Genomic DNA, 22,237 nt, shown 5'->3' with positions numbered 1-22,237 from the left:
AGTGAGGTTAACAAAAAATAAAAAAGTGTCATGCAAAAAACAAAGACCACGGGGGATTTGTATGGGTGCGTGTGTGTGTACATGTGTGCTCCCACTGGGAAACATGCACTGAGCCCAACCGCAGGCCTGAGGTCTTTTAGTGCTGGCACTGCATTCCAGGGCTTTTAACCGCTTTAACAGAACTACAAGGTACCAGGCTTGCTCTACCACAGTCCCCAGGTCCAGAACAGAGGCTGGTAAATGCACAGTATTAAATAGAGCCATGACTACATGGAACTCTCTGCAACCCCAGGTAACTCAAGCTGGCAATAATACCAGATTCAAAAAAACAGATTTACTGCACTTTACTGCACAAAGGGGACTGTGAACAGACACAGCCATTTTATATACACTGCTCAAAAAAATAAAGGGAACACTAAGATAACACATCCTAGATCTGAATGAATGAAATATTCTTATTAACTTTTTTTTTTTCTTCACATAGTTGAATGTGCTGACAACAAAATCACACTAAAATGATCAATGGAAATCAAATTTATCAACCCATGGAGGTCTGGATATGGAGTCACACTCAAAATTAAAGTGGAAAACCATACTACAGGCTGATCCAACTTTGATGTAATGTCCTTAAAACAAGTCAAAATGAGGCTCAGTTGTGTGTGTGGCCTCCACGTGCCTGTGTGACCTCCCTACAACGCCTGGGCATGCTCCTGATGAGGTGGCGGATGGTCTCCTGAGGGATCTCCTCTCAGACCTAGACTAAAGCATCCGCCAACTCCTGGACAGTCTGTGGTGCAACGTGGCGTTGGTGGATGGAGCGAGACATGATGTCCCAGATGTGCTCAATTGGATTCAGGTCTGGGGAACGGGCGGGCCAGTCCATAGCATCAATGCCTTCCTCTTGCAGGAACTGCTGACAGACTCCAGCCACATGAGGTCTAGCATTGTCTTGCATTAGGAGGAACCCAGGGCCAACCGCACCAGCATATGGTCTCACAAGGGGCCTGAGGATCTCATCTCGGTACCTAATGGCAGTCAGGCTACCTCTGGCGAGCACATGGTGGCCCCCCAAAGAAATGCCACCCCACACCATGACTGACCCACCGCCAAACCGGTCATGCTGGAGGAGGTTGCAGGCAGAACGTTCTCCACGGCGTCTCCAGACTCTGTCACGTCTGTCACGTGCTCAGTGTGAACCTGCTTTCATCTGTGAAGAGCACAGGGCGCCAGTGGCGAATTTGCCAATCTTGGTGTTCTCTGGCAAATGCCAAACGTCCTGCACGGTGTTGGGCTGTAAGCACAATCCCCACCTGTGGACTTCGGGCCCTCATACCACCCTCATGGAGTCTGTTTCTGACCGTTTGAGCAGACACATGCACATTTGTGGCCTGCTGGAGGTCATTTTGCAGGGCTCTGGCAGTGCTCCTCCTACTCCTCCTTGCACAAAGGCGGAGGTAGCGGTCCTGCTGCTGGGTTGATGGCCTCCTCCACGTCTCCTGATGTACTGGCCTGTCTCCTGGTAGCGCCTCCATGCTCTGGACACTACGCTGACAGACACAGCAAACCTTCTTGCCACAGCTCGCATTGATGTGCCATCCTGGATGAGCTGCACTACCTGAGCCACTTGTGTGGGTTCTAGACTCCGTCTCATGCTACCACTAGAGTGAAAGCACCGCCAGCATTCAAAAGTGACCAAAACATCAGCCAGGAAGCATAGGAACTGAGAAGTGGTCTGTGGTCACCACCTGCAGAACCACTCCTTTATTGGGGGTGTCTTGCTAATTGCCTATAATTTCCACCTGTTGTCTATTCCATTTGCACAACAGCATGTGAAATTTATTGTCAATCAGTGTTGCTTCCTAAGTGGACAGTTTGATTTCACAGAAGTGTGATTGACTTGGAGTTACATTGTGTTGTGTAAGTGTTCCCTTTATTTTTTTGAGCAGTGTATATTGTATTGTACTATGTATTAGACCTGGATATTGAGTGTATGTACTGATATGTAGACTGTGTGACGTTTTAAATGTATGTATTTGTCCTTGACTAATAATGTTCTGCACTAATGTATTATGTCATGTTTCATGTGGACCTGAGAAAGAGTAGCTGATGCTCTTGCAGTTCCTAGTGGGGATCCTAATAATTACAAAATACCAGGCTTGTTCATAGAAGATGACAAGTTGACTTTGATCAAATCTGACTAATTGCCAGTGAAGTGTCACAAGTCTAGTTTAACCTGTTGGTTATTCTGCTTACTGGAAGAATTATGTTTTGTAATACCAGTCTATTTTTAAACAATACTTTTGATAATGATACAGTGATGTAACACCTACAAGGAAGGAAATGTGTTGCTGATCTTGACTTACGAGGAAGAAAGACATATTTATATGCAGTACACACATTCTCAGATCAAATGGTTAGGCTACTTTGAGAAGTTTTGTCGCACCTGAACTACTGTCCAGTTTTGTGGTCAGGTGCGGTAAAGAAGGACATAGGCACATTGTAGTTGGTCCAATACAGAGCAGCATGTATTACACTTAATGTACAAGGAGGGCAAATGTCAATGACATGTATGTCAATCTCTCCTGGCTCAAAGTTGAGGAATGATTGACTTTGTCAATATTGGTCTTTGTGCGAGGTGTTGATGTGTTGAAGGTACTGAGCTGTCTGTTCAAGCAGTGGGCACACAGTTCGGACACTCTTCGGTATCACACAAGACATGCAACCAGAGGTCTGCCACCCCAGGCTACTCAAGCTAGCAATGAAACCAGATAACAAAAAACAATAAAAGAACACTCTATGGCACGACAGGGACTGTGAAGAGACACCAACATTTTTATGCATTGCATTATGTATGTGACACGTGGTTGGGGTACGACTGTGATGTGGTCGAGCCTAGCTGTTTTAAGATGAATGCTCTAGCTGTGGGTCACTGGATGGGAGCACCAGCTGAATGGCTAAATTGTAATGTAAATGTAGTGCTATGTATGTGATACGTGGTTGGGGTACGACTGAACAAAACATCTAAACGTAACATGCAACAATTTCAGCGATTTTACTGAGTTACAGTTCATATAAGGAAATCACTCAATTGAAATAAATTAATTAGGCCCTAATCTATGGATTTCACATGACTGGGCAGGGCGCAGCCATGGGTGGGCCTGGAAGAGCATAGGCCACCCACACAGAAGGGCTTTATTACAGACAGGACTACTCCTCAGTTTCATCAGCTGTCCGGGTGGCTGGTCTCAAACGAACCCGCAGGTGAAAAATCTGGATGTGCAGGTCCTGGGCTGGCGTTGTTACACGTGGTCTGTGGTTTTGAGGCCGGTTGGACGTACTGACAAATTCTCTAAAATGACATTGGTAGAGAAATGAACATTCAATTCTCTGGCAACAGCTCTGGTGGACATTCCCTCAGTCAGCATGCCAATTGCACGGTCCCTCAACTTGAGACATCTGTGGCATTGTGTTGTGTGAAATAAACTTTTATTGTCCCCAGCACAATGATCATGTTTAATCAGCTTCTTGATATGCCATACCTGTCAGGTGGATGGATTATCTTGGAAAAGGAGAAATGCTCACTAACAGGGATTTTAAACACATTTGAGCACAACATTTGGGAGAAATAAGCTTTTTGTGCATATAGAATATTTCGTTGTTTTTTTCAGCTCATTAAACATGGGGCCAACTATTTACATTTTGCATTTATATTTTTGTTCAGTAAATATTGTATTTTATTTGTTGTGTAGTTTCCTGTTTGGACCCCAGGAAGAGTAGCCTCGAAAGCAGCTAATCTGACACAGGAGAACGGAAAGAAAGAAAAGTGGGTCGAGACAATGTGGGAACGGGTTGAAAATGTTGTTGGAAGAAGCTGTTCCTCAGTCTGCAGATGTCTCCAGTATAATCCTGCTGAGTTTGCCCCATTCAACTGCACAGTCAGCTCTCTCTCTCTCTGCCTTATTCAGCTCTGTGGTTAGACTCCCACTCTGCATTCATCCTGTGTGTATTATGATATCATGGTTCCTATTAGTCGGTCTCTTTGAGAGTGCTTGTAAAACTTGAGGTCTGCATAATGTCTTGATGATATGGATTGAATCCCACTCCTACTACTACCAAGAATCTATTAAGACTTCCTGCAATGAATTCATACAGAGTGGATGGTGCCTATCAGTATTTGCTGTCAAAATAATAGTATTTCTCCCTCTTTCTCCCTCTTTCCCCAAATAGACTATGTCCTAGAGAAGGCCATGCATAAGATTGTCCTGAAGCCCCTTAAAGGTGTGGTGGGAGTGGCCCTCCAGGAGTTCCAGGTCCGCAGCGGGGCGTGGCAGGAGCTTAAGGAGAACCTCTCATTGGCCAAGGTCCGGCAGCCCCAGGAAATGGGCGTGACTGACGCCCTCCCTCCGGATCCAGTCGCCATAGAGAAGATCCGGCACAAGTTTCACACCATGTGTAAACTCTACTCCCCTGAGAAGAAAGTGACCATGCTGCTGCGCGTGTGTAAACTCATCTATACCATCATGGAGGACAACTCAGGTACATAGTGTACAGACACATGCATAGACAGGACCAATTACATATGTATGCACACACAAACACATCGACACCCTCTCTCTTTCTAATTGTAGTGTTGTGTGTGTCTCAGGTCGTCTGTACGGGGCAGATGACTTCCTGCCCATGCTGACTTATGTGTTGGCCCAGTGTGACATGCCTCAACTAGATAACGAGATCCTCTACATGATGGAGCTGCTGGACCCCTCTCTGCTCAATGGAGAAGGTACAGCACACACACACACACACATCTGCTTTATGTGTACTGTATGTCCTTCCTAATCTTCCCTTTCTTCTTCCATGTTATTGTAGATCGTAATGTTCAAGTAAACTCAACTAAATCTTGAGTGTCAATCATTGACCGCTGTTGCAGCAGTGTCAGGCTGCAGCGATGTTTGACACCCTCTCTCTCCTGTGTTGTTTCAGGTGGATACTACCTGACCAGTGCGTACGGAGCCATGTCCCTCATTAGGAACTTCCAAGAGGAGCAAGCAGCTCGTGTACTCAGTTCTGAAACACGCAACACACTCCACCAGTGGCACCGTCGCCGCACCACCCAGCGCACTGCACCCTCTGTAGACGACTTTCAGGTAACACACACACACACAAACGTAATTCTTAACTCTTAGTCCCTTTGACTAAATACATCTAAACAACCCTATCGTTTTCATTTACCTCAGAACTACCTGCGAGTGGCGCTCCAGGAGCTGGACAGCGGCTGCACGGCCAAAACCCTGCAGGTGCAGCCCTACGCCACCACAGAGGAAGTCTGCCAGATCTGTGCCTACAAATTCAAAATTCCCGACCCTGAGAATTACGCTCTGTTCCTGCTCACTGAGGGCTCGAGCCAGCAGCTAGCCCCTGACACATACCCCCAGAAGATCAAAGCTGAGCTCCACAGTCGACCCCAGGCTGCACCTTTTCACTTCGTCTTCCGTCGCGTGGCTAACCTCAATGAACTGGACGTGACCTCTCTTGAACCCCAGTCCATTCTCAATGACGTCAACCTTACCACGGACTCTGAGCCCAATCGCAATGATGTAGCCTTATCCCCTTCGGACCCCCAGCCCAACTTCAACCTGGGTCCCAGTCTCAGCCTCAGTCTACCCCCCAACCAGCAAAATGGCAACTCCATATCTATCTGAGGCTGCAGGGCTGGAAACCCCCCATCTGAACATTCTTTCTGTAACCCAACAAAACTGATCTGAGCTGTGTTTAACTGGATTGAACTGGGCCTAACTGGGTTAAGCTGAGCCATGCTGAGTTTAGCCAAAACAAACTTCCCCTTTTGGTGAATCTTCTGTCTAGCAGGGTGTCCTCAAAGCGGAAAGCTTTGTCTAAGTACAGGAGGAAAGGAGAGGAAGAGGGAAGGAAATGCGACAGATGGGGTTATTTTGCAGCTCTATTTGTGAACCTTTGTGACATGGCACGCAAGGAGCACACGTGAGGGCAAACCTTTGTGACATGGCACTCAAGGAGCACACGTGAGGGCAAACCTTTGTGACATGGCACTCAAGGAGCACACGTGAGGGCAAACCTTTGTGACATGGTACTCAATGAGCACAAGTGAGCGCAAACCTTTGTGACATGGCACTCAAGGGGCACACGTGAGGGCAAACCTTTGTGACATGGCACTCAAGGAGCACACGTGAGGGCAAACCTTTGTGACATGGCACTCAAGGAGCACACGTGAGGGCAAACCTTTGTGACATGGCACTCAAGGAGCACACGTGAGGGCAAACCTTTGTGACATGGCACTCAAGGAGCACACGTGTGAGGGCAAACCTTTGTGACATGGCACTCAAGGAGCACACGTGAGGGCAAACCTTTGACATGGCACTCAAGGAGCACACGTGAGGGCAAACCTTTGTGACATGGCACTCAAGGAGCACACGTGAGGGCAAACCTTTGGGAAATGGCACTCAAGGAGCACACGTGAGGGCAAACCTTTGGGACATGGTACTCAAGGAGCACAAGTGAGGGCAAACCTTTGTGACATGGTACTCAAGGAGCACACGTGTGAGGGCAAACCTTTGTGACATGGCACTCAAGGAGCACACGTGAGGGCAAACCTTTGTGACATGGCACTCAAGGAGCACACGTGAGGGCAAACCTTTGTGACATGGCACTCAAGGAGCACACGTGAGGGCAAACCTTTGTGACATGGCACTCAAGGAGCACACGTGAGGGCAAACCTTTGTGACATGGCACTCAAGGAGCACACGTGAGGGCAAACCTTTGTGACATGGCACTCAAGGAGCACACGTGAGGGCAAACCTTTGGGACATGGCACTCAAGGAGCACACGTGAGGGCAAACCTTTGGGACATGGCACTCAAGGAGCACACATGAGGGCAAACGCCACTCACATAAAGGATGGATAAGGATGGATAAAGGCTTTGGAATAGTTTTGGTACAGACACAGACAGACCATCTATACGGTCATACTGCAAAAGTGTCTGAAAGTTCAGATTCGTGGTCAGTTTTTGGTTTGTAACTCCTAGTGGTGAAGCAAAGGATAAGTCGAGGGAAAGATGATCTCAGATCTGTGGATAGGGGTAACTTTTGTCTGCAATGGTTCCATCTAGTGATGTACTCGTTCTGTCCATTCACTTTTTCTTCAGACAGAAAATAGCCTTTATATCAAATATACAGCAATTACTTTATCTGGGTGATAGCCTACATCTATTATGAATTACTTGTTGCAGTTGCTGGTAAAATTGCAGGATGTGTGTTTTTATGGAATATTGTTTTATCATTGCATGTTCTTTTCTTTGTTAAATGTTAGAAGCAGGCATGTCAGCCAGCGACGAAATAATGAACGTCCTTAATGGTATGATTATCCAGGAGATATGATACTGTACTACCCTCATAGCTAATCCTTAGTTAATAGAGGTCATCGCTGCCATAGTGATTGTGTGATATATGATTGACTGGCTTGGTCTATAGTACCGGCGTCAAATCTCAGACAAGGTCATGAAATATTGTACTACTGACAAATATTAAAAGTATGCTTAAATTGCCTTATGAAATTTGGTGTGTCAATTCTCAAGCTGGTCTGAGATTATGCACACACACACACACACACAAATGCACAAACTTGTGTGTGTTTTGGCTCTTGGCTGGTAAGATTTCGAGCATTGGGTATGAGGGCATGAGAGAGATTTGCAAGGATGCAGATTTGAGAAAAAATAAGAAACTTGCACACTGCTGTTGCTAGGTATCACTGCTCTTTTTTAAGCTTTGACAAAAGCCGTGAGGTCGATACGTAAAGCTCAATAAAGAGCAGTGATACTAGCAAGAGCAGTGTGCAGGTTACTTTTTCAATTGTTACCATGCACCTGCAACAAAGGTAGCTAAGATGTGAGAGTGCCTTTTGAATTTTGAAGGACACCGATTTAAAAGACGGAGAGCGAAAATGATGAGATGTGAAGTAGAACTGAATCATTAATAAAATAAGGCTCTGTTTCGTTAACTGAACACAAATCATGTTAAAACAAATTGCATTCTATTAATGTATCAGTACTTCAATGTTTACATTTTGAAATGTAGAGTTGAGCATTGCTGGTGCTGTAGAACGATAACAGAAAAGTGAGATGGTAAATGTGATTGAGGAAAGGTTGAGTAGGCAATAGCATTATTGTTAGAAACACTATGTAGCTTATAATGTTAGTTAAATATATTGAAATATGTCAAACTTTTTGGGGACTTAGGTGTTATCCTGTTTTGAATTTACTTATATTGTAATACAATTGCTACTCTAACAAGATATTTTAAATGATACACATTTTTGTATTTATATGTATCTGTGCTGGGATTTTTCACAGATTGCAATATAACAGATATGGAAAAAGCAGTCTTCCAAGATCAACAAGAAATTGACTTATGTTCCTATTCTAAAGACTCTCTGTACGTATCATTGAATGATATTATTTTGCACTCAATAAATTTTGGTCATGAATTTGACTGTGCATATGTGCGTGTGGTGTGTATGTTTGCCACTGAAGGGGCCACTTCCTTCCACATCCTTGGCCAACTTGAAATTCACCTACTGGGAATCACCTACCCCCGCAGGAAATGGTACACTCACCTGCAGTGGAGGCATACAGTCTTGTGTCTGTGTGAACTTGAATTGCTATTTTTAAAAGTGTTCAGTAGGACTGATTCAACAGAAAGGTGTAGTTACAGTATTTAATGCTGGCTTGGTCGTTTAGGGTCAACATCAGTTTCGAGCAAATAGGCTATTTAGAATTAAATGTAATTTGACATTTCTATTTTTATGATACTTTTCCAATTATTTTAATTTGAATGACCTCAACCAAATTTCCTCAAAGTTGTGATCTGATTTTATTTTTGACAGGAAATGAAGAATATCATGTGCCTACATCGCCATCCGGTGGATTAACTTGTCTCTTTCCTTTTCAAGTGCCATTCTGTTGTACAGTGTTTTCAGGCTCTATGTGGTAGCCAAAATTCAACTTGAAGTGGCAGGGTGGTGGAACATAGTTGGCTCCCAGCAGACTTTGTTGACATTCTGGCGGGTGGAATTCTTTCGTTGTGTTATATGCTGCACAGTAGTGGAAAAAGTTACCGATTTGTCATATGAGTAAAAGTCAAGATCCCTTAATAGAAAATGACAAGTAAAAGTGAGTCGCCCTGTAAAATACCACTTGAGTAAAAGTCTAAGTTTTTGGTTTTAAATATACTTAAGTATCAAAAGTAAATGTAATTGCCTAAATGTACTTAAGTAAAAATTATTTCACATGACTTATGTTAAGCAAACAGGACCCCACCATTTTCTTGTTTATTTATGGAGAGCCACTCCAACACTCAGACATAATTTACAAACGGAGCGTTTGTTTTTAGTGAATCCGCCAGATCAGAAGCTAGGGATGACTAGGGATGTTCTCTAAGTGTGTGAACGGGACCATTTTCCTGTACTGCTAGGCATTCCAAATGTAATGAGTACTTTTGGGTGTGAAGTAAAAATGTAAATGGTAAAGTACAGATACCCCAAAAAACGACATAAGTAGTACTTTAAAGTATTTTTACTTAAGTGCCAGGGGTGCTGTCTCTCTATTCATCTCACACCTCACTCCACCCATCCCCAGATGGCGCCAGAGAGACTGGGGTTCATTAACTTTGCCCCTCAAAATCCCAGTGCCCTCTGTGACCAGGTCACTGATAGGTTGCTAGGCTCAGGTTTCTAGGGGGCTGGACACTTGCCAGCCCTTCTGCCTGCTCAGATCAGAGCCTCCTCAGTCTCTCCAAGTGGACATGTTTGAGGGAGTGCATGGACAGAAGTGAGTGCTACTATTTTAACTGGCTTTGTTGTCAACATGCTCAGGAGCAGTCTCATTTATAAAGTCATTTGCTTAGAGATTGCTCTAGTTTACTATTCACTGTTTATGGGGCAACACAGTAAAAAATGAGATTTTCTTGTTTTTTAATATTTCCACACACTAGCAAGGTTTCCATCCAAATTGCGACAGATTTTCATGTGAATATTCTAAAATCTGTATAAATGTGACTTCCCACCAGAGATGTGTTTCCATCTAATTGATTTGTTGTGGATTAAAGGCTGGGCATGATGACATAGTGCACATACTTTTGCAGTTAAATTCCCATGTACCGAATAAAATTATTTGTTAAATGAATTTCCCTCGCATTTTTCAATTCTACTTATGATTTTGTCACAGAGCGAATGTGCCCGAATATGCCCTACATAGCGAATGTGCCCTCTCTGCGCCCCTCTTGATTCTACACATTTTGCCATGGGGCATAGAGAAAATGTGGCAGTTTTAAAGCAAGTTTGCTGCAATTCGACACATTTTGCCACAGCGGAGAAAAAAATAAATAATTATGACCCATTTCATGCAATTCTACTCATTTTGCCATGCGGTAGAGAGAAAAATCCTCAGAGCATGCGCAGACCAGCTGGGTGGTGTATTTACGGACATATTCAACCAGTCCCTGTCCCAGTCTGCTGTCCACACATACTTCAAGATGGCCACCATTGTTCCTGTACCAAGAAGGCAAAGATAACTTTCCAATTTGTAAGTCGCTCTGGATAAGAGCGTCTGCTAAATGACTTAAATGTAAATGTAATAACTGAACTAAATGACTATCGCCCCATAGCACTCACTTCTGTCATCATGAAGTGCTTTGAGAGATTATCACCTCCACCTTATCTGTCACCCTAGACCCACTTCAGTTTGCATACCGCCCCAACAGGTCCACAGATGATGCAATCGCCATCATGCTGCACACTGCCCTATCCCATTTGAACAAGAGAAATACCTATGTAAGTATACTTTTCATTGACTACAGCTCAGCATTCAACACAATAGTACCCTCCAAGCTCATCATCAAGCTGGAGGCCTGGGTCTCAACCCCGCCCTGTGCAATTGGGTCCTGGACTTTCTGACAGGCCACCCACAGGTGGTGAAGGTAGGAAACAACATCTCCACTTTGCTGACCCTCAACACTGTGGCACCACAAGGGTGCATGCTCAGCCCCCTCCTGTACTCCCTGTTCACTCACGACTGTGTGGCCATGCACGCCTCCAACTCAATCATCAAGTTTGCAGATGACAAAAAAGTAGTGGGCTTGATTACCAACAATGATGAGACAGCCTACAGGAAGGAGGTGAAGCATTCAGTGTGGTGTCAGGAAATCAACCTCTCACTCAACGTCAACAAAACAAAAGAGATGATCGTGGACTTCAGGAAACAGCAGAGGGAGCATGCCCCCTATCCACATCGAAGGGACAGCAGTGGAGAGGGTGGAAAGTTTTAAGTTCCTCGGCCTACACATCACAGACAAACTGAAATGGTCCAGCCATACAGACAGTGTGGTGAAGAAGGCACAATAGCGCCTCTTCAACCTCAGGAGGCTGAAGAAATTTAGCTTGTCACCCAAAACCCTGACAAACTTTTACAGATGCACAAACGAGAGCATCCTGTCGGGCTGTATCACAGCCTGGTACGGTAACTGCACCGCCCTCAACCGCAAGGCTCTCCAGGGTGTGGTGCGGTCTTTACAACGCATCACCGGGGACAAACTACCTGCCCTCCATGACACATCTCCATGACACCTACAGTAACCGATGTCACAGAAAGGCCAAAAAGATCATCAAGGACAATAACCACCCGAGCCACTGCCTGTTCACACCGTTACCATCCAGAAGGCGAGGTCAGTACAGGTGCATCAATGCTAGGACCGAGAGACTGAAAAACAGTTTCTATCTCAAGGCCATCAGACTGTTAAACAGCCATCACTAACTCAGAGAGGCTGCTGCCTACACTGAGACCCAATTACTGGCCACTTTAATAAATGGATCACTAGTCACTTTAAACAATGCCACTTTAACTAATGCCACATTAATAATGTTTCCATATCTTACATTACTCATATGTATATACTGTATTTTATACCATCTATCGCACCTTACCTATGCCGCTCGGCTACTGCTCTTTCATATATTTATTTATATGTACCTATTCTCATTCTCCCCTTTAGATGTGTGTGTATTAGGTACTTGTTGGGGAATTGTTAGATTACTTGTTAGATATTTCTGCACTGTCGGAACTAGAAGCACAAGAATTTCGCTACACTCGCATTAACATCGGCTTACCATGTGTATGTGACCAATATGATTTGATTTGATTTGAATTCTACACATGTTTGCAGTTTTTAATATAATATCTGATTATCAATGGGGGCGCTCCGGTTGGTAATTCAACCATGATTACTACAAGTTTAGACAGTCTAGAAGCAAGCTAACTCACCAATCTAAAAATGTTTTACTGACATTGAGTGACTGACATAAAAAGAGAAAAACTGCTGATGCACAACCAATTTTCGAAATTACAGATTGTGTATTTTACCTCTCAACATTAAGTTAATTTTTCATTATTATTATTGATCCGTAGACCGCCGCCAGTTGCCCATCCCTGATGTAGACTAATTAATTAACACTAATGCATTCTATTGGACTGAGACTTCAAAATTACTTTTAAATATATTAGCTGTAATGCGCAGGTTTGCTAGATCCTACACACTTCTATATGTTGCACTTTTTCTCTAACCGTCTGGAATAGACTACCAAATTAGAGCCTTGGTGTTCCATTAAATGAAAAAAGGGATAACATACATCTTCCAAAATTACCGAACATATGGGAGACAGAAGCATGCTATCATCTTTCTGGAATACCAAGAATCTATGACTAGGCCTGTACCCAGTTAAGCGTTCCCATTCCTGGAAAACGTTTGGTGGTGCCAGCATACTTAAAAGATTGCTTAGTAAAAGACTACCTAGCAGTTTACCTCAAGACATTATAGGATGTCACTGCTTTAAAAAGCATTATCAGTTGCATTCCCAGATGTCACTGCTTTAAAAAAGCATTATCAGTAGCATTCCCAGATGTCACTGCTTAAAAAAAAGAGCTACATTACTAGGCCTTACCATTTATCATACTGTTATTTACGTTAGTTCTATTACAACATAATACTGTATCTGTATGAAAAAACTATAATTGATAGTCTATAGATCTAACAGTGACTAGTTGACTACCAACCCTATTTATAAGCCATATCCAGTTTACATGTAATTCTCAAGGAGTCTATTCTACCCACAATTCATTTGTCACATTTTTGTCTGCTACACATGCAAATTCCTAACTTATCAAAACCAGAGCATTCTCTCTGGATAAGCCTTCTCTCTGGCTTTGATAAGTGAGGAATTTGCAGATGTAGTAGAATTGTTTGTCACTTATGATGTGCGGGTTGGATTAACTCCTTGAGAGGAGGAGTCTAAGAGGAGTTTTCTAACCGGAGCATAGAAGGCTTTGCTCAAAGCCATTGCTTATCATCTTGACTGATTCTGACATGGATCTCGTGCTGAACGTTGCCGACCACTATGTCCTCACCCCCTACGTGTACCCGTTGTCATGGCCCGAGGACACAGCGCTGCGCCAGATCATTAGCCTGTTGGTAGTCACCAACCTGGGGATCGCGGTACTCTACCTGGGCCTTGGCTGGCTGAGCTACCAATTCATCTTTGACCACAACCTCATGCAACATCCACAGTTTCTAAAGGTACGTCCTTCTTTATTATACTCAATACTTGTAGCCTTGTCCCAGATCTTGTTTAATGTCGCAATACCTGTAGGACAGCACAAACTGATCTGGGACCAGGCTACAATAGTTGTATGAAGTTGGTCTGCGACAAACAACTTAGGTTTATTAACATACTGTGAGGTTACTACTTGAGAGTTGGCATTTGCTTTTCGTTTACTATTCTTTCTTCCCAAGTGTTCTCTTGATGAAAATTGATCATATATCATTGTTGGTCCTCAGAACCAGGTGTGGCGGGAGATCAGACATGCCATGACCTCGCTACCCATTATTAGTATCCCCACCGTGGCGTTATTTTTCATTGAGGTCAAAGGATACAGTAAGCTCTATGACAACGTTGAAGAATCTCCCATGGGTAAGACAACGCTGCGTTTACTGACGCTCAGACGTTCTGGAATGTTTGTCAAACGGGATTGTCATTTTGATGCTAATGTTGGTTTGTTTTATCAGACTGGCCCTTTTTGCTTCTCAGCATGATTTCCTTTGTGTTATTCACGGATGGGTGCATCTATTGGATTCATCGGTTTCTTCACCACAGATGTATTTACAAGGTGGGCATTACAAAGTCTTGTTACCAATGGGAATGTGTGGTACTGGGTAGGTCCTTTCACTGTCAATTGGACATGGATTGTTGCTGTAGATGTGATGTTGGAGATGCCCAGTATTACAAATCAGTCCACCATGACAGACAAATACTGTATATTAAGTCAACTAATTATCTTACTGAGATTAAGGCCGTTGACATTGTCTTAAAGTTGGTTAACAATCTAACCGTTTTCCCTCCACGTCTTGGCATACATGTTGTTGCTAAGTTCTTGTGTATGTAATGTACAGAGGTAGAACAAAGCCAGTGCTATATCTTCGGTACAGTGTGTGTTATCGTCTGCTGGTCCTATCCTCAATAGCTGGCACACTTGAATGTGATCAAACACATCCATATACAGTAGGTTTTATGTTTTGTATGTTATCTATTCCTCAGCAAATGTTTTTTAAATACAGTTCCTTTTTTGAATCCCTTCACTTGAATGGATCATCTCTGTGACATGTTCCCTCCCCTCAGCACTTCCACAAGAAGCATCATGTGCTGAAGATCCCCACGCCGTTCGCCAGCCACGCCTTCCACCCGCTGGATGGCTTCCTGTCGAGCATGCCCTACCATGTCTACCCCTTCCTCTTCCCCCTGCACAAGGTGCTCTACCTGGTCCTCTACATCTTTGTCAACATCTGGACCGTGTCCATCCACGACGGCGACTACCGCATGCCCGGTCCACTGCAGGAGGTGGTCAACGGGGCGGCTCACCACACGGACCACCACCTCTTCTTCAATGTCAACTACGGCCAGTACTTCACCTTGTGGGACCGCATTGGTGGGTCTTACCAAAGCCCCTCGGTTCTCGAAGGGAAGGGCCCCCTCGACTGCATTCGTAGACTGACGGCCGAGGGGAAGATTAGCTCTAACGGGGCTAATGCCAATGGCCACACGAATAGGCATGATAATGAAAGCGGTACAAAGAGCAAGGAGGAGTAGCTGGTAGCAGCTAACCAAACTATTCTTTCAGAGAACCTCCCAGGCCATCAAGACCTATGCCTCACTCCATTGTGTGTTCGATAGCCAATGGGTTCTCAGCAAAGCTTTCACCGCCATGTCTGAGGAGAAGCGGTCTCCCCGCCGCATCCAAGCAGTAAAGTAGACAAATTCAGCCAGCTGCGATTGACTCATAGATAGCGAGCTAAACACCATTCTATATGTAATCTTCAAAAAATATAACTAACAAATTAGATAGGGGTAGAATTACAGGTTTTCAGACATAAAAATGATAGTCCTGCTGATGGACTACCTAGCTACAATGTAATGGTGTTGTCTAGTAGCTAGCTACACAGGACATTGTCCTCTCGGTCCTCCACTTTGTCTGTATATGCATTGTGCCCTGCTATCATACTGTATGTCCCAAAATACAATGATGTATATATGTTTAATCTTTGTTAACCCAGAAGGAAAGTCTCACGTAATTGGTCAGCTGCTCGATTAAATTCTGGGTCCATACGTGTTAAGAGAAGGGATTAAGAGAGCTCCACACTCTCTTTTTGCAAGTTACAGGCCAAATTTACATTTACATTTACATTTAAGTCATTTAGCAGACGCTCTTATCCAGAGCGACTTACAAATGCCCCCTCCCCTTCCGAAATTCAAAAGATGCTAACACCTGAGAAACCATGATTTGTCCAAATAATCAGTGATGAAAAACCCAAACAACGGAACTACTGCTGCTCGTTATCCCACGCATCCAATTCCTTCCCGACAGATTTTATGGTACAAGTTAATGTTTACGTAGAGAGATGAATCTATGTTAAATAAAGCTGAATTGTTGTTGATTGATAGGACTCTCGAGTTGTCGCTGTTATTACTACAAACGTTCTGGTATGGGAGTGCTGTCGGAGTTATTGGAAGTACGGAGTTCCAAAAATATATTTTCTCTTGAACGACCCTCCAAATTGTAATCACAAGTGGGAAACTCTGAGAAATTGTGTTACCTCAGTTGCCAAGTTGTGACATTTAACCACTGACCATTCCCATTTTCAACCCCAAAAAAATACAACAAATCAGTTTGACAATTACAAACTTATTGTGGCTTGTTACATTCCCCAGCAGGAAAACCAAATGTCACTCAAACAGAAGGGGGAACTAACAAAGAGTCACTGACAACAACCGACACGAAACAGGTTGGGTTTTAGGAGGGGTTCTGAAAGACACTCATGGGGGTGTCCACTGAAAGTTGCATAGCAACAACAATTGGAACCTAAAAGACCCCCACCATTAGTGCCCACATTAGTGCCCACAAATTTTCCCAACAACAGGCAAGCAAAATTGAAGCACACCAAACTTAAAAGACAGGAAGCAAACCAAAAATATGCAGTAAAACAAAATCAGTTTTTCTAGAAATCAAATAGGGAGGGCTAACTAATGTTGTTGACGCGCCACTTCTCTCACAACCAAAGTAGCACTGGGACAGCCACTCTTAAATAGCACCTGGGCCAGCACAGGTGGAACACCTTCCCACGAACAAGACGGCAACCAGCACAGGCGTAAAACATACTGATTAGGTGACACCAAACGAGGTGACAGCAATCGGTGCTCCCTAAGCGCTAACAAGCTATACTTGCTAAAGTCCAACCTCAAAACATAAATGGAAAAACCAAAGCCTGTAGGTGGTTGAGCATAATGTTGCCAATTCTAAGTCAGCTAGCTAACTGTATTATTCTCAACATTAGCTAGCTTATCTAGATAGATAAAAACTTATTGGTTGAAGAATTGTTCTGACTTTTAAAGCACTTGAACACAATCATGTTGGACTTACAACCTCCTTTTTGGGGACGTTTCCCGCTTCTGCTTCTGCTATGGTATAATGGCGTTCGCAGCAATTAAATGTGCATTCCGCCACCTACTGTGTGGGTGGATAATAAGGATCCCAAAAAACATTTGGGTAAAAATAAAGAAAATATCACACAAACTACCAAAATAGAAATTAGCTAAACAAAATCAACCTGCTTTTCTGTAAAAAAAAAACATTTTCTAATCAGGTTCCAACACAGTCTCATAAGCCTCTTGTGAGGGTGGAACATTTCCTAGCGACAAAAGTCCTTGTAGTGCTTCTGCTGTGAAGTCTTGGAGCCTCAAAAATGTCTCTGCTGCAGATATAATGATATCCAGGTTCTTGGACTTGTTAGACACTTGTGCTGTACAATGAATCACTGTGGCTATAAATGCCACAAAATCTACTTTCTTCACAATGAGTGTATCCAGATCACTCGATTGACTGAAAACACTAGCAACTGGTTGCAATGCATCTACCTCCATATCTTCAACACTGTTGGAGATCTGCAGCGCAGCCTGATCCTTGACCCCTCGACCTCCTTCACCCTAACAGGGCACTCAAGGAAGTCCAGAGTATGACCACAGTTACAACATTTTCCATTCACAGATTATTCAATATCATACTTCTCCCATCTGCAAACATTTGACACGTGACCATATCCTTTACAATTTCCACACTGTAATGGTTTGTACACAATTGATCCCATCGCATACCTCACATATCCAAGCTTCAAAAATTCAGGTAGAGTCTCCTCAAACAACAATAATATCAACAGGCTTTTCTCCTTCCTTTCATTTACCATACGGGTCAGGCGACGTGCACTGACCCGTATGGGATTTTCTGACTAAGGTACTCATCATCTATATCCAATACATGTTTCTTCTGACATGGACAATTTTGCCAGATCCAGTGAACGCTTCTTTTGTTCTTCGTCAACACAATTAACCAAAACAAGGCCACTTCTAGTCACCTTGATTGGATCTACCTTTCCCACTGCTTTCTTCACAGTCCTCAATATTACAAATGGATTTCCCAAATGAATCTCCTCGTCCTAAAAACGCAGCCCAATGAGAAATGCATTATTGGGCCGGTCCTTGTCTTCTTTCTACTACAACTTTTGCTTGTTTTGTTCTATTCTTTGATTTCACTATTTTCCATTCATTATCATACACATCACTTGCTGCACTTTCGGATTCAAGCACAGTCGCCTTTTCCTCCCACCCTGGTTTTTCATCCCTCCGACTGGAGCTTTGGCCACCAGAGGCAATTGGTGCACATGTGGCACATACATAGGACTTATTCAGGAGGGTGCAACGTTGTAAAATGTCCAAATAAAAACATATAGTAGAACATGGGCCATATGTATGAAGCTTCTCAGAGCCTATGAGTCAGGTTACTATAAATCAAATCAAATGTTATTTGTCACATGCCTTATAAACAACATGTGTAGACTAACAGTAAAATACTTCCTTACAGGTCCTTTTCTAACAATGCAGAAATAAAATATAAAGTAAAAAAATATTAAACAGAAATATAAATAGTGACACTAGGAATAAATATAGAGTGAATAACAGATAACAATAACTAGTAAGTAGGCTACTTTTGAGACAAATCAAATCCTTCCTTAAAGGGATAGTTCACCCAACTTACACAAAATTACATATTGGTTTCCTTACCCTGTAAGCAGTCAATGTACTCTGTATGGCATACAAGGTATGTTTCCAAGTGCTAACGTTTTCAGCATTTGTGGCATAAATCCCATGCAAGTCATGATACCTATATTAGCATTTTTCTCTCATTAAGTCCATGTCATCTGAGTGATGTTTCTGAGCTCCATAATCCAATTTAAGATACTTTAGGAGGATTTGGATATGATGCACAAAAAAGGCTAATATAGGTACCATGACTTGCATGGGATTTGTGCCACAAATGCTGAAACAATGGCATTTCAAAACAGTGCCAGTGAAACTAAACCAAAGCATGGAAAGCTGTCATATTTAGACTGCTTACATGGTAAGGAAACCAATATGTTAATTTGTAATTTGGGTGAACTATCCATTTAAAGTTGAGAGTCTGAGGTTAATATAAAGCTGCTGAAGAATAGGCAGAGGAGAGTGGATTTAATGCAGCATTCATGATATGTCGGAACTAGGAAACTCAACAATTTCCGACTTGGAAACTCATTGTAGAAAGACGATACCTGAGTTCCCCAATTGGACAGTATCTGAATCAACCAATATGAAGCTCTATGCAAATAAAGTATGTTCATTTTAACTCAGAAGTTCCGAGTTTCCAACTTGTCATGAATGCAGTGTTATTTTATTTTAGTGTTATTTTACTATAAGCCCATTGAAGATTCTTACTTACAAAGATAATCATTATTTTTAGAATATGTCTTTAACCTGCTTGCTTTACACTGTAATATGAAACAATTCAATTCTAATTCTAATTCTAATTCTATTTTGTCTTTCCCGCTCTTTCTCAGTCCCCACCCCTTTCCTTTTGTCTACCAAGCCGTCATATCGGCTTAGCCCACTAGGGACTTTTCTATCATTGTTAGTAACCAATATCTACTGTTTGTTTATGTATTTCTTTGATTATTTTCTTAGTTAGTAAATAAATAATTTACCAATTTCTATATTACTGATTCATTATGGAAACTAGGGTTCGTGCAGATAACCAAGAATTTTACAACTTTTGGAATGAGACTAATGAGGTAGCAATTAATAATCATTTAATGGAAGACTAATTGATAAGATATGAAAAAATCTGAAGAGTCGATTCGGGAATTAGAGACTCTATAAAAAAAATCTGTGGTGCCCCCACTTCCTAATTAAAGTTACATGATTAGTTTTAATCACGTAATAATAATTACACGTAGAGAATTGATTTGATAAACATAAATAACAGTCTTCACATTTAATGATAGTCACAGACACAACACCTGTGTTCCAATGACACGTTGTGTTAGCTAATCAAAGTTTATCATTTTAAAAGGATAATTGATCATTAGAAAACCCGTTTGCAATTATGTTAGCACAGCTGAAAACTGTTGTTCTGACTAAAGAAAAATAAAACTGGCCTTCTTTAGACTAGTTGAGTATCTGGAGAATCAGCATTTGTGGGTTCGATAACAGGCTCAAAATGGCCAGAAACAAAGAAGTTTCTTATGAAACTTGTCAGTTTATCCTTGTTCTGAGTATTGAAGGCTATTCCATGCGAGAAATTGCCAAGAAGCTGAAGATCTCGGACAACGTTGTGTACTACTCCCTTCACAGAACAGAGCAAACTGACTCTAACCACAATAGAAAGAGGAGTGGGAGGCCCCGGTGCACAACTGAGCAAGAGGACAAGAACATTATAGTGTCTAGTTTGAGAAACAGACACCTCACAAGTCCTCAACTGGCAGCTTCATTAAATAGTACCCGCAAAACACCAGTCTCAATGTCAACAGTGAAGAGGCGACTCCGGGATGCTTGCCTTCTAGGCAGTAGGAAAGGTGGAGTCGGTCAGAGTGACCAGAAGTGGTTTTCATTTCCTGTGTGTCGAAAGAGCAGAAGGAAAAGGCATTGTGGCTTAACAAGTTAACACTGAAGTCATCATGTGAATTATCATCATATGAAGTGGAGAGCCTTGATTTTCGGAGCAGGTGTAAAGTGTAATCTCTGGAGTCTCATTGGAAATTGAGGCAGATTTTCTCAGGCGGAACATTCCAGGAGCCGTGGATGCACATCACTTGACCCGAAAGGTGGATGGATAGAAGGAGGTAAGCCTATTGGTTTTATTGATGCTTGATGAGTTTCTCGTAAAGCTGGGGTATGTGAGATACACGGTAAGAGTGTTTTGTGTCCAAACCATTACAATATCGCTAGTGTAAAAAGTTTGGCCATGTGTCAAGGGTTTGGAGAAGGAATGAGTACGTTGTTGAAGAGTCTGACACCATGGCCAAACTTGATGCGTGCACGTAAAGTTATTTTATCCCCCCACACCAAACGCGATCACGACACGCAGGTTAAATCATCAAAACAAACTCTGAACCAATTATATTGATTTGGGGACAGGTCAAAAAGCATTAAACATTTATGGAAATTTAGCTAGTTAGCTTGCAGTTGCTAGCTAATTTGTCCTGAGATATAAACGTTGAGTTGTTATTTTACCTGAAATGCACAAGGTCCTCTACGCCGACAATTAATCCACACATACAACGGTCAACCGAATTGTTTCTAGTCATCTCTCCTCCTTCCAGGTTTTTCTTATTTGGACTTTATATGGTGCTTGGCATCTAACTTTCATAATAAGGTGAATTACCACAACCGACCGACCTCAGTTCATCTTTCAATCACCCATGTGGGTATAATCAATTGGGAGATGGCACGTGGGTATATGCTTCTATAAACCAATGAGGAGATGGGAGAGGCAGGACTTGCACCGCGTTCAGCGTCACAAATAGAACTGACTTCTATTTTAGCGCTTGGCAACGCAGGCGCTTGTTGGTGCACGCGAGCAGTGTGGGCAGTGTTGCCAACAAATTTTCAGGGGAAGTTGCTAGAGGCAGGTCGATTTGTTGCTAAAAGTTGCTAAATGACGTTGTGATGTCATTGTGTGATGACGTCATGACGCAATAACGTAAAACTGCGTCATTACGTTGTAACGCTTGTCGTCGTAAGGAAGAATGGACCAAAGCACAGCGTGGAAAGTGTTCATGATCTTTATTGTCAAGACTCACTCAAACAAAAATAACGAATACAAAAACGAAAGCGAACAGTTCCGTCAGGCACAGATACTAAACGGAAAACAACATGAAAATGACAACTATTATATGATCCCCAATCAGAGACAACGATAGACAGCTGCCTCTGATTGGGAACCACACTAGGCAAAAACAACAAAGAAATAGAAAACATAGATTCTCCCACCTGAGTCACACCCTGACCTAACCAAACATAGAGAATAAATAAGGATCTCTAAGGTCAGGGCGTGACATACGTAGAATACATAATAACGGTACTCAAATTGACTGGCCATCTCGGCGAAAAATATGATTTGACATTTGTTAGTTTAGATTTGTTTGTTTATTATCCTATATTTTTATTTGTAAAAGTAATAAAAGCACAACACATTTTATATGATCAGATATTTTTATTTTTAAACACAACACATTGAATTATTGAACAA

At 42.6% G+C, this 22,237-nt stretch overlaps 2 protein-coding genes and 1 non-coding gene across 4 annotated transcripts in view; all 3 read left to right on the top strand.

Moving 5' to 3' along the window:
* The window catches only part of rin2a (Ras and Rab interactor 2a), a 66,998-nt gene extending 58,473 nt beyond the window's left edge, over positions 1–8,525 (top strand). For both annotated transcript variants that reach the window (XM_055902350.1, XM_055902351.1), the window contains 4 exons: positions 4,228–4,536; positions 4,646–4,777; positions 4,978–5,141; positions 5,232–8,525. In XM_055902350.1, coding sequence (XP_055758325.1) covers positions 4,228–4,536; positions 4,646–4,777; positions 4,978–5,141; positions 5,232–5,696 — 1,070 coding nt within the window. In that variant the 3' untranslated portion in view covers positions 5,697–8,525. The remainder of the gene's footprint in view (positions 1–4,227; positions 4,537–4,645; positions 4,778–4,977; positions 5,142–5,231) is intronic.
* A 4,914-nt stretch (positions 8,526–13,439) lies between these two features.
* On the top strand, positions 13,440–15,216 carry LOC129835897 (lathosterol oxidase-like). The gene is made up of 4 exons (XM_055901607.1): positions 13,440–13,649; positions 13,911–14,043; positions 14,139–14,239; positions 14,749–15,216. Exons 1-4 carry the CDS (start codon positions 13,440–13,442, stop codon positions 15,214–15,216), a joined length of 912 nt encoding a protein of 303 aa, XP_055757582.1.
* Positions 14,468–14,604, top strand: LOC129836543 (small nucleolar RNA SNORA57). The gene has a single exon (XR_008756670.1). It is a non-coding gene; the product is annotated as a small nucleolar RNA SNORA57 (small nucleolar RNA).
* Positions 15,217–22,237: the final 7,021 nt, after the last annotated feature.

The sequence above is a fragment of the Salvelinus fontinalis genome, chromosome 37, assembly GCF_029448725.1.
Source record: "Salvelinus fontinalis isolate EN_2023a chromosome 37, ASM2944872v1, whole genome shotgun sequence".
Classification (NCBI taxonomy): domain Eukaryota; kingdom Metazoa; phylum Chordata; class Actinopteri; order Salmoniformes; family Salmonidae; genus Salvelinus; species Salvelinus fontinalis.
Note: the sequence above shows the minus strand (reverse complement) of the source record. Positions and strands in the feature narration are given on the sequence as shown.

Coding starts and splice junctions, on each gene's coding strand:
- LOC129835897 (XM_055901607.1), top strand. CDS start 13,440: ATGGATCTCGTGCTGAACGTTGCCGACCACTATGTCCTCACCCCCTAC. Junction 14,044..14,138: donor CGTTGAAGAATCTCCCATGG/GTAAGACAACGC, acceptor TTGTTTTATCAG/ACTGGCCCTTTTTGCTTCTC. Junction 14,240..14,748: donor ACCACAGATGTATTTACAAG/GTGGGCATTACA, acceptor CCCTCCCCTCAG/CACTTCCACAAGAAGCATCA.